Here is a 12,927-nt window from a genome sequence, read left to right on the forward strand (position 1 = left end):
TGTGATCGCTGATATCTCTACTTAATTTTTAATTTAGTTTCATTTGTAAGCATGGCCACTTAGGGATTAGTCCTGTATCAGCTTAGTGCTTGGCCAGAGTTTGGCCATTACTTGGGCTTAAATACCTGTGTTGTTATAAGCTCCCCCTTAATGCTGATGGTTCTCTCTCTATTTTCAAAATTGAGGCAGTTTTTAAGTTTGCCCTGATTTTACTTTCTTTTGAGATTTCCTGCATTTGCTCTGTGCATAGGTACTGTTTCATGCTTTGCCAAAGGCTTGGGTGATGGTTCCTTTTCTGCTCTCTCTTCCATGAGTGGGTAGCTTATTCAGACCTCCTGTGACTCTGTTTTCCTGGATCTCCCTGCTATATGCCTTGTCTTTTGCAAACTGCCACTCAAGCTTGCTGAGCCACTGATGCTCACCATTCATCTAGCACTGAGAATGCCAGCGTTACTGACAGCAGTGTTGAGGGTGGATTATTTTCTATGCTTCAGTCCAGATCACATCAGTTTCCCACACAAGTGAGTTTGTTGGTTTTCACGGTTTGCCTTGCCCTTCTATGGTTAGCATGGCAGTCTCACTGCAATGGGGGTGGGACAGCCTCTAGCAAGAAAGTCCCAGACTCCCATAGTTCTCACTGTGGTTCTGTGGCTTTTGTGATAAACTGCGTTTTCATTTGCTTTATGCTTTTGATCAATTTCTAGAGCCCTCAATGGTAGTTTTTTAACAGATTTATCCAGTTTTGTCATTGCCTTTTTAAAAACCATTTGTTGATCTACTCATTCTACGGTATTTGAAGTTTTTCCCTCTATGTTAACTTAATTAACATAAAATTTTGAGATATTATATGACAATTTTTTACTACTTACTCAGAAAATACTACAAAGATTACTCGTTTTGAACTGGAGTGTATTTTTTTTTTTTTTTTTTTTGACAGGCAGAGTTAGACAATGAGAAAGGTCTTCCTTCCATTGGTTCATCCCCCAAATGGCCGCTACGGCCAGCGCACTGTGCCAATCCGAAGCCAGGAACCAGGTGCTTCTTCCTGGTCTCCCATGCAGGTGCGGGGGCCCAAGTACATGGGCCGTCCTCCACTGCCTTCCGGGGCCACAACAGAGAGCTGGACTGGAAGAGGACCAACCAGGACAGAACTGGCGCCCCAACTGGGACTAGAACCCAGAGTGTGGGCGCCACAGGTGGAGGATTAGCCTAGTAAGCTGCAGCGCCGGCCTGAACTGCAGTTTTAAAATAGACTTGTGGCGGCCGGTGCTGCGGCTCAATAGGCTAATCCTCTGCCTAGCGGCGCCGGCACACCGGGTTCTAGTCCTGGTCGGGGCGCCGGATTCTGTCCCGGTTGCCCCTCTTCCAGGCCAGCTCTCTGCTGTGGCCAGGGAGTGCAGTGGAGGATGGCCCAAGTGCTTGCGCCCTGCACCCAATGGGAGACCAGGAGAAGCACCTGGCTCCTGCCTTCGGATCAGTGTGGTGCGCTGGCCGCGGCGGTCATTGGAGGGTGAACCAACGGCAAAGGAAGACCTTTCTCTCTGTCTCTCTCTCTCACTGTCCACTCTGCCTGTCAAAAAAAAAAAAAAAAAAAAAAAGACTTGTGGCATATTTTTATGCTACGTCCCTCTAGTTTCTATAGAATATTTTTTTTACTTTTATTTTTGTTTCATTAAAGATTTGTTCTTTATTACTTTGTAGAATGCTGTTTGATAAATAATATATCTCTAGGATTGCAAACTAAGATATTTTGAAGTTTTTAATCTTATAAGCAGCTCTTATATCAGCTAATAATAAGCGTTTACTATTCTAAATACGTATATTGTATTTTAAATTTATTTTTTATTTGAAAGGAAGAGTTACAGAGAGGCAGAGCAGAAAGAGAGATCTTCCATCTGCTGGTTTGCTCTCCAAATAGCTGCAACATCTGGAGCTGGGTGCAAGGTGTCCGGCACATAACAAATCTTCCCAGGCAGACGAATCAATTCACAAGCTTTTATTGGGATTCCTCTCCCAGGGGAGGTTCCTCAGTCCCAACAGAGCAGGGGCTGAGAAGTCTTGCGTCAGACTTTGTGAGGGCTCCTTTTGTAGGTACAGGGCGTGGGGGTTAAAGGTTGAGGCAGGTCTGATCCTCATTGGTTGACCTTTAGGCACAGGTGGGGACCTTTTTTTTTATTTTTTATTTATTTATTTTTTATTTTTATTTTTTGACAGGCAGAGTGGACAGTGAGAGAGAGAGACAGAGAGAAAGGTCTTCCTTTGCCTTTGGTTCACACTCCAATGGCGGCCGCGGCCGGCGCACCGCACTGATCCAATGGCAGGAGCCAGGTACTTCTCCTGGTCTCCCATGGGGTGCAGGGCCCAAGTACTTGGGCCATTCTCCACTGCACTCCCTGGCCACAACAGAGAGCTGGCCTGGAAGAGGGGCAACCGGGACAGAATCCTGTGCCCCGACCAGGACTAGAACCCGGTGTGCCGGCGCCGCAAGGCGGAGGATTAGCCTAGTGAGCTGCGGCGCCGGCCTCAACAGGTGGGGACCTTGATGAGGACTTTTCTTCCCCTGAAGTATGGGTGGGGACTCTCCATTCTGGGAAGTATAGGCCTTCTCTCCTTGTGGATTACAAAGCTACCAGTTATAATTATTTAAGAATTATAAATTCGTAAATCTGTGATTGGAGCACAGTGTAAAATTGTATCACCACTCCTTGTTTGATGATAGCATTCTCTGGTTTCAAAGAGAGTAACAGTAAATATCTTTTGATGTCTGAATTTGCAAACTTAAATGTAAATTTAAAATGATGGTCACATAGAGATGAAGCTTATATTTTTAAAAATATCTTTCAAAATGTGTTTCTTTGCTGACAATATCTTGCTTCTTTGGTTTTCCTACATTTTATACAGATAGCTCTCAAATGTACGTGGCTTCTCAGATCACTGGAGGTATTCTGTGCTATGTTGTTGTTTATAATGCGATAAAATTTAGTGACTTCTTAATGGATTCCATAATTTATCATTAATTGAAATGACTAGGCAGTAAGGATACTGAACAATATATTTTAGCGGATGAGATTTTTCTTCTGCATTTTCTTTATGGGTACTTTTGATAGATTTAAATTTTTTTTAAGAGAAATATTCCCATTGAATGTTTAAATACTAGACTATTTTTAGAGCAGTTTAGGTTTATAGAAAAATTATGCAGAAAGGATAATTTTCCATAAATTTCCTCTTCCCTACTGCCACTCCACAGTGCCCTTGATAAGTAGCATGTTGTATTGGTATGACACGTTTATTACAACTGTTTTTCTGATATTGGTATACCTCTTGATTTTTTGAATACAGTAGTAGTTGAGTTTAATAGATTAATAGTTGCTGTAATCATTGTACTTATACTCAGTTGAAATATTACTGCTTTTTTTAAAATTAGTTTTAATGACTGTGAAACACAATTGCTCTGATCTTTTTAGGGTGGAATAATTAATGATGGTTCTGAATTAATTGGTCCTGCTGAAGCTTACCCTGATTCCCTCGTTGATTCCTTTCCTGAGTGTAGCACAGAAGGTAAGAGTCTAATTTTCTTGACATTTCTGAGGTTTCAGTTGCAGAAGGGTGTCAGTCTTACCTGCATTACAAAAAACAGATACATGGAGGAATTTGAGGTTTCTTCACTGACTCTAGAATGCTTCTTTTCCTTGATCCTGGGTCCACTGGACTGGGCTGGTGATGTTTCACATTTGATTGCTTGCTTTTGAAATGTTATAATGAGTAGTTTGGAGTTTAGTAAGGCAATCCTGTATTAGACAATACAAATGCTAATATAAGAATGCCTTACTTAAGTTTTTTAGAAGCACTTGGAGACAATTCCAAGGCTGGCTTTAAACATTTAGTCATATCTCAAAGAAGAGACCTAGGGCAGTTTTAGTGTCTTTTATGTTTTCTAATAGCTTGAGTCTAAACTAAAGCAATTTTTGTACTTTCAATCACTTTAACACAAGAATGCTTAATCTCTTGTTTTATTCCTGTATTAAACCATACTTGAATTTCTATGAAGATTTAAATATGTACATTTTAGCCTTTGGATTTCCATAACTAGTTTTCTTTCAGGAAAGATTATGGAATTAAATAAAAAATAGATTTGAAAAGAGATGAGGAGGGTCTTTAAAAGGAAAAATAATTAGATTTGTCCAAGGTGGCTTAGGTTTGGTTTGTAAAAGATAAAATAACAGACTAAGTCATATTTCTTGAACTCTTTTATGAGTAAAAGTTTATGACAGAGGAGGATGCCTTATGACTCTGTCACTGGAGGTAGTCATGTCTTCTTTTGAGAAATGTCTATTTAGGTCTATTGCCCATTGTTTAATCAGATTATTATTATTAATTATTATTTTTGCTATTGAGTTGTTTTAGTTCTTTTTATGTTCTGAATGTTAACCCCTTGTCAGATGAACAGTTGGCATTTCTCCCGTTCTCTAGCTTGTCTCTTTACTGATTCTTTGGCTGTTTAGAAGCTTCTTAGTTGGATGTAATCCCGTTTGTCTAGTTTTGCTTTTGTTATTATTTATTTGTGCTCTCACATTGAGAAGAAGTTGATGTTTGCTTGTAATAGTCCCTTGGACTGAGCAGCAGAATACGTTAGTTTAAGCCATGTGTTCTATGTAGTGCATAGGAGTCACATGCTCAGGTCTCCCTTGGGCAGCATCTTTGACTCCATCCCGGTTCTACCGAGGTCATAGAAGAACATTGTTGGGCCGGCGCCGCGGCTCACTAGGCTAATCCTCCGCCTAGCGGCGCCGGCACACCGGGTTCTAGTCCCGGTTGGGGCGCCGGATTCTGTCCCGGTTGCCCCTCTTCCAGGCCAGCTCTCTGCTGTGGCCAGGGAGTGCAGTGGAGGATGGCCCAGGTGCTTGGGCCCTGCACCCCATGGGAGACCAGGAAAAGCACCTGGCTCCTGGCTCCTGCCATCGGATCAGCGTGGTGCGCTGGCTGCAGCGCGCTGGCCGCGGCGGCCATTGGAGGGTGAACCAACGGCAAAGGAAGACCTTTCTCTCTGTCTCTCTCTCTCACTGTCCACTCTGCCTGTCAAAAACAAACAAACAAACAAACAAACAAACAAAAAGAACATTGTTGATCATACTTTACTTTATACTCCATGGTTTTATTCATGTATTTTTTTGGTGGGGCAGGGGGAATATTTATTCTCTGTAACCTGCTTTAGTCAGAGATCTTTGCTAGCTTTTAGAAAATCTAGTGCATGTTTGGTGTCCTAGTGTAATTGTGATTCTAGAAGGAGTTTCCTTTGAAGATGACTAGTCTGTGATAACCTGATCTGGCTGTTGTCTCAGATTGCTTTTCTTCTTCTTCTTCTTCTTCTTCTTTTTAAAAGATTTATTTATTTGAAAGGTAGAGTTACAGAGAAAAGGAGACAGAGAGCTTCCACCTGCTGCTTCACTCGCCAAATGGTTGCAATGATCATGGCTGTGCCAGGCTGATGCCAGGAGCTTCCTCCGGGTCTTTCATGTAGGTGCAGGGGCCCAGGGACTTGGCCATCTTCTCCTGCTTTCCCAGGTGCATTAGCAGGGGCTGGATCAGAAGTGGAGCAGCCGGGACTCAACTGGTGCTCATATGGGATGCCGGCACCTCAGGCCACCGCTTAAGTTGCTGCACTAAAGTGTCGGCCCCTGCCTCAAATTTCTTATTCCTAGGAGAGATGCATACATATTTTTCATCTGTAAAACATACTGACTCTGTGATGTCCACTAGAGAAAAAGTAGGAATGTTAGAAAAATTTCAGAGGGTATTCGGTGAAGAGTATTGTTCTTGGGAATGCAGATTTTCTTTCTCCTCCTAAGTATTTAGTGAGGAGTATTGTTTTTGGAAATGCATAATCATTATCTCCTCCTCCTCCCCTTCCCCCCTCCCTCCCACCCCACCCCCACTTCCAGGAATCGAAGATTGTTACGATGTGGGAGATATTACATTCTTTTAATGACCATAATAAGCCTTTATTGCCAGAGAGAGTCAGCCATGGGATGAGGAGGGCGTCTCAGGAATTGATTTCAGTGGAAGGTAGTTGTGGATGAGAGCCGTGCAGAGGTCTTTTTGTCCTCTGCTGTAGTCTGAGAGAAGGGGAGGAGCATTATTATTAGGAATGACTTTTCTTGGGATGGTCTTCTCAAATATTGCAGGCCACGCAAGAGAACAGATGGCTATATTAATGTTCAAAGAGATGCAGCCTAGGCCGGCACCGTGGCTCTACTTGGCTAATCCTCCGCCTGTGGCGCCAGTACCCTGGGTTCTAGTCCCGGTTGGGGCGCTGGATTCTGTTCCAGTTGTTTTTCTTCCAGTCCAGCTCTCTGCTGTGGCCTGGGAAGGCAGTGGAGGATGGCCCAAGAGCGTGGGCCCTGCACCTGCATGGGAGACCAGGAGGAAGCACCTGGCTCCTGGCTTCGGATAGGCCCAGTGCGCTGGCCGCAACACACCGGCCGTAGCGGCCACTTGGGGGGGTGAACCAATGGAAAAAGGAAGACCTTTCTGTCTCTCTCACTCTCTAACTCTGCCTGTCCAAAAAAAAAAAAAAAAAAAAAAGAAAAAAGAAAAACAACAACAACAGAAAAGACTTAGGATGCCTGAAGTAATTAGCTTTCTGTCACTCTAATGAAATGGCCAAGGTAGCCCAATTTAGAAAAGAGAGAAATTGATTTTGGCTTCACAGTTCAAGACTGGGTGTGGTCCATTGGCTGGCTACCCCTTAATGGTGCCCCTGCTGTGCGGTATCCTGCAGTAGCACTGAGCGACAGATGGCAGGGGTCAGGGAGCTCACTTGCTGTCTGTGTTTGGGATCTCTTTTTGAAACCTGGGGGCTTTAATCCTGGGAGTGCTCAACAACGATCCAGTCCAACCCAAGCACCTCCCAAAGGCCTCACCTGCAAATGCCATAGCTGGATTAAGTTTTCACCCTTTTAGTACCATTAGCATAAGACTTTGGGGAACACAGGGGCCTTTGGGGGGGAGCATTTAACATCTAAACCAAAGTAACGCCTATAAGTAATATTGATGCTTTATCTTGTCACCGCAGTTTAGTTTTTCAACCACATTACCGTCTCTAAAATATACTGCAGTCCACACAGAATTACAAACATGGAGCTGGAAATGCTGTTCATGGGATGGTTATGTGTTTTTCTCCCTCCCAGCCTTTGTGCCCGACAGAGACAGAAGGAAGTGTCGGACATCTTCCAAATGCATTGTCATTTGAGAGGGAAAATGGCTTTTAAATATCCTAAGATTGTCTGGGACTGTGGGAATGTGGGAGATTCACTTCATACCGAAAGATTTACAAGTCTCAAGCAGGACATAGGGTCAGGGCATCCAGGAGTAGAAGGACAGGAGAGCCAGTAGCCAGCAGCCAGTGCGGCCCACAAGTAGCAGTGATATGGAGGCTGGGGAGTGGCAGTTGTTTGTGGTTTGGACTTAGAGCCAAAATGTGAAGTCCACTGTTGGGCACTGCCTAAAATAGTCCCTAACAACATGGCACCTGGGGGGTCATTGGGAGGGCATGACTGCGGTTGCTGCAGTTAAACCGTTTGAGATTAGACCACCTGCAGGGATAGGTCCGATTTATTTCTGGACACGTGGACAGTGTGTGATCCTTATACGTCGCTTAAGGTGCCCCTGTGCGTGGTCCACCCGTGCCTGCATGACCTTTTTGCTGATTGGCTCCCCTACTGTGCATGTCCTTCGTAAGCTTTATAAGCCTGTGCAATTCCTCAATAAAGCGGTTCCTGCTTCGACAGAACTCACAGGTGCTTGTGGTGTGTACTTGACCCGTCGACCTTACCCTTCCTGTTTGCCTTGTCGGGGAGTGTCTGTATTGGTTCCTGCTGGTCAGGGACCATCCTCGGACTTGAGACCCCGACAAGTGGCGCCCAACGTGGGGCACGACGGGCTCAAATGAGCCCTAAAGAAGGACTGACTCCGGCCTAAGTAAAAGTACCGGCGGATGTGGCTAATCGAGGCTCTCTGGGTAGGTATCCCTGAAAGGATGGGGCAATTTCATGCTAAGTTTAAGGACCCAGCGCCTAAGGCGCTGAGATACACACTAAAGACTCAAGGCTTAAAGCCACACAAAAAATTTTGCACACCTAAGCCGGTTGATAGGAAACAGATGGGCTGGGTGGTTAATGAGGAACGTCAGGAGGCTCATAAATCCCGAGGCAGTTGAAACTCAGGTAGAGCCTTCAGGTGTGGTGGTAACCCCTAAAGGCCCAGCATGGCCTCAACCCACCGCACCCCCATTTACAGAGGGGATGTCCGGCCCATGTGGCCACCTCCTTATGGTCATTCCCCTCCTTTGGATCACCCGCTGCCATCTTGTCCTTCTAACCAAGATGGCTTGCAGCCGCCATCTTACCTTGCATGGCTTTTCCGGTAAATGTCAATCCAGGAGGTTACCGGCCTGCACCGTGGTATCCTTGGGAAGCCCATGAGCTAAAAGAATTAAAAAAGGCTGTTTCTGAAGATGGGCCAAATTCTCCATGGACCGAGACTATTCTCCAGGGTTTTGCTCATCAACAATGTACTACCCAAGACTGGAAAAATTGGGCTAAAGCTGTACTCCCTGGTCCTCTATACATAAAGTGGTGTGCCTTTATTAATGACGAATGTCATACGCAGGCGGAAAGAAACCAGGCCGCTAATCCTCCTGTACCGGTAACTTTTGGGATGCTTTCTGGACAGATCATAGGCATTCTATGAGGATCTCCTAGAGGAGGAAGAACATCAACAGCAATTTAAGCCACCAGGCTCCTTAAGCAACTACAGGGGTGACCCGTTCTTCGAGGCTTCTAGGACTGGTGTTCCAGCCCCCCAGGTCAGACCTCACCCCCAATCCTAGAGGCCACTGTTCCATTGGTCCCTGCAGTTCAATGGCTCCCGGGGCCACCTATATGGGTGGAACAGTGGCCACTGCCTTGAAACAAGTTGTCAATATTAAAAGAAATCATATCAGAACAATTACAACTGGGATATATTAGGCCCTCTATGAGTCCATGGAATAGCCCTGTTTTTGTTATTCGAAAGACTTCTGGACAAGAAAGTCACCCAGGAGGACCCCCTCCTGAGGAGTAATTTTCTTTTCTCTTACAGAGATGAAAAGACCATATTGGACTCTCTGCCTCATTGTGACTGGATCATCATGATGCATCAGGAGTGCTGCTTTTATGTGAATCGCTCCGGCATTGTCCAGGACAAGATCAAGACCCTCCAAGAAGACCTTGAAAAACATTGTACCTGTGGTTGGGCCTTGGGGGATGGCTTCCTTATCTCCTTCCCCTTGTGAGCCCCTTGGTCTTCATTGTCCTTGTAAATTTGTCTAAGATCGCATCACTGCGGTCCAGTTAATGGTGGTCTGACAACAATATGCCACTCTTCAAAAACCAGGTTATGCCGCTCTTTAAGCGCCAGATTGGGAACCCTATACATCCGCCCACGGCCACTGCCAAGATGTAGAGGTATAATACATCATACCCTGAGTTGCTGAGGTGGTAGCCAATGATGGGTAAGATCCCCTGGGACTGCCCCTAACAGCTGGAGTAATAGTCAAAGATGGGTAAGATCCCCAGAGGGGACAACCTAAGACAGACATGCTCCTTAAAGGGCTAATCCCAGTGAGAGGGGACAACCTAAGACAGGCATACTCTCCGCTCAGTTCATCTTCCTCTCTTTAATATAAAACAAAAAGGGGGATATGTTGGCCATTGCCTAAAATAGTCCCTAACAACATGGCACCTGGGGGGTGATGGGGGGGGGGGCGTGTCTGCGGTTGCTGCAGTTAAACTGCTCGAGATTGGACCACCTGCAGGGATAGGTCCGATTTATTTCCAGACACGTGGACAGTGTGTGATCCCTATACGTCGCTTAAGGTGCCCCTGTGCATGGTCCACCCGTGCCTGCGTGACCTTTTTGCTGATTGGCTCCCCTACTGTGCATGTCCTTCGTAAGCTTTATAAGCCTGTGCACTTCCTCAATAAAGTGGTTCCTGCTTCGACAGAACTCACAGGTGCTTGTGGTGTGTACTTGACCCGTCGACCTTACCCTTCCTGTTTGCCTTGTCGGGGAGTGTCTGTACTGGCCCCTGCTGGTCAGGGGACAGTCTTGGGCTTGAGACCCCAACAGTCCACTCCATGGCAACTTATCTGAGAGCGGTATTTTAGATGGTGTTTTGAAAGTGAATTGCCATACTCCATGCTTGTGATACAGTTTGCTGGTGGACTGAGCCATAGGGACAAATCCTATGTGCTGTTTCAGATTCCGTCAGTTATAGTTTGAATGGCATGTAGTCTTAGTTTGTTTTCTGTTGCTGTAAAGGAAACAGCCAAGGTTGGGTGCTTTATGAAAGAAAAAAAAAATTTATTTAGCTCACAGTTTTGGAGGCTTTGAAAGCCCAAGATGAGACAATAGCTCTGTCCTTTTGGCCTCGGGTGCAGCCCCTCTGGCAGCATCGTGACCCAACAAACAAGCAGAACCGGAACCTGCCCTGTGCAGAGGGATTACATGGTAAGCTAGGAAGCCAGAGACCGGGGAGGGAGCAATCTTGCTCTTTTAATAACAACACACTCTTAGGGGAGCCACCCAGGGCCCCAGAAGAACTGTGTTAGCCTCTTCTGAGGGTGATGCCCCCCACTGACCTAACTCCTTTCCTCTAGACTCCTCTGCTTGAAGGTTCTCCTACCTCAACTCTTCGGCACAGAAACGTCAGGGGTCGCACTGTATCCAGACCACAGCAAGCTCATCGTTGTTAATATCTTAACAATACAGGCCGGCGCCGCGGCTCACTAGGCTAATCCTCCGCCTAGCGGCGCCGGCACACCGGGTTCTAGTCCCGGTCGGGGCGCCGGATTCTGTCCCGGTTGCCCCTCTTCCAGGCCAGCCCTCTGCTGTGGCCCGGGAGTGCAGTGGAGGATGGCCCAGGTGCTTGGGCCCTGCACCCCATGGGAGACCAGGAAAAGCACCTGGCTCCTGGCTCCTGCCATCGGATCAGCGCGGTGCGCCGGCCGCATCGCGCTGGCCGCGGCGGCCATTGGAGGGTGAACCAACGGCAAAGGAAGACCTTTCTCTCTGTCTCTCTCTCTCTCACTGTCCACTCTGCCTGTCAAAAAAAAAAAAAAAAAAAAATCTTAACAATACAGTTGATCTTTCTTTTTTTGGAAATTAAAGCTTTCTGAGGAAAATAGGAAGATCTGGATTTCTGTTTTTTTGGAAACTGCAATTATTCCATATTAAAGGGATAGAGAAATCTCTTTAAAGTTTCATAAAATCAATAATTTTGTGATGAATCGGTAAATATATTTCATTTAAAACTGAAAATTATGAAATTATTTGATAGATTTTTGGGTACAAAGTTAATATTTATCTTTTTGAAAAAATTTATATATTTATTTGAAAGAGTTACAGAGAAATAAAGATCTTCCATCAGCTGGTTCACTCCCAAAGTAGACGCAACAGCCAGGGGTGATCCAGGCTGAAGCTAGGAGCTAGGAGCTTCATCTGGGTCTCCCATGTTGGTGGCAGGCACCCAAGCACTTGCGCCATCCTCCGCTGCTTTCTCAGGCGCATTAGCAGGGAGCTGGATGGGAAGTAGAGCAGCTGGGACTTGTACTGGTGCCCAAATGGTATGCAGGTGTCGCAGGCGGTGGCTTAACCTATTGTGCCACAACACCAACCTCTGTTTTACATTTTTTTAGATGAAATGGTGCTTACAGCATTTAATTTCAAAGCAATTCAACTGTTTTCTCAAAAATGGAAAAAGATTTAATTGGTGAACATTTTATTTCCATTTTAAACTTTTTTGTGAAACGAAACTTGGCTATGAAGTTACAGTAACACTTGTGGATCCCTGCCCAAATTGGTACACCGGAATTGAGCTTCTTGGCCTGTTTCTTTAATCTTTTGGCCCATCTGAAGGAAGTAGGTTGCTTTATTGCTCTGCTGGCTGTTGCTCCTGGTTGCTTCAATGTTGGTATAATGTCTCATCTGCCGATGCATGCTGTTTCTACCTCCTGATACACTACTTGACTTCCTTTGCAGTTTTGGTAGGCTGTTTTCTAGGATCGTTCAGCAAGTAAGAGAATATGACTAGGTGATCATAACTACAGATTGAGAAATGAGCTTATCCATAGCAGATCCTAGAAGTGAATATTCTTATATATCTCCGAATAGCAGCAGCTGCCTTTGTTTTGACTATAAATTGTGAATAGAACTCCCCAAATACTCGTTGGAACAATTGTAGAGAGAAGAAAAAGATCTTTACTAAGCTGTATTACATTAGTCATAAAATGGGGTGAATGAGATGGACATTTTAGGGACAGCATCTTTTTGCTGGACTTTATAAGCTTTCTTAAAAGTGACATTTCCCCCATGATTTGTGTGTTTATTTGATGGCAAAGTAATAGTTAGTTTCTGTACATAGACAGTAATTCTTGCCTGAATTGTAGTTAAACTGTCTTAAATTGCATAGTGTTGACTATTTAAAACATTCAGTGGACTAATTGGAAAAGTATACAGTTATTTTTGTTTGAACCGAATCTTCTTTATCAAAATGCCATTTATTTCCTCTTTTTATTTTCTTTTTTTTTTTTAAAGGAATAGCATTCTTTTCAAAAAAAGATTTATTTTATTTATTTGAAAGGGAGAGTTACAGAGAGAGAGGGAGAGGCAGAGACAGAGAGCTCTTCCATCTACTGGTTCACTCCCCAGATGGCTGCAGTGGCCAGAGTTGGGCTAGACTGAAGCCAGGAACCAGGAGCTGCTTCTGGGTTTCCCACGTGGGTGCAGGGGCCTAAGCACTTGGACCATCTTCCACTGCTTTCCCAGGCCTATTAGCGGAGAACTGGATTGGAGGAACAGTCTGGACATGAACTGGCACTATGTGGGATC

The 12,927-nt window shown here is 45.0% G+C and overlaps 1 protein-coding gene across 5 annotated transcripts in view; it reads left to right on the plus strand.

The window, feature by feature from the left end:
* The window catches only part of RPS6KC1 (ribosomal protein S6 kinase C1), a 186,261-nt gene that overhangs the window by 45,548 nt on the left and 127,786 nt on the right, over positions 1-12,927 (plus strand). For all 5 annotated transcript variants that reach the window (XM_002717514.6, XM_089312180.1, XM_017347788.4 and 2 more), the window contains one exon: positions 3,465-3,558. In XM_002717514.6, the coding sequence (XP_002717560.1) occupies positions 3,465-3,558 (94 nt within the window). The remainder of the gene's footprint in view (positions 1-3,464; positions 3,559-12,927) is intronic.

Source organism: Oryctolagus cuniculus, chromosome 13 (assembly GCF_051225735.1).
Source record: "Oryctolagus cuniculus isolate XC-2025 breed Fujian yellow rabbit chromosome 13, ASM5122573v1, whole genome shotgun sequence".
In the NCBI taxonomy this organism is placed as follows: Eukaryota; Metazoa; Chordata; class Mammalia; order Lagomorpha; family Leporidae; genus Oryctolagus; species Oryctolagus cuniculus.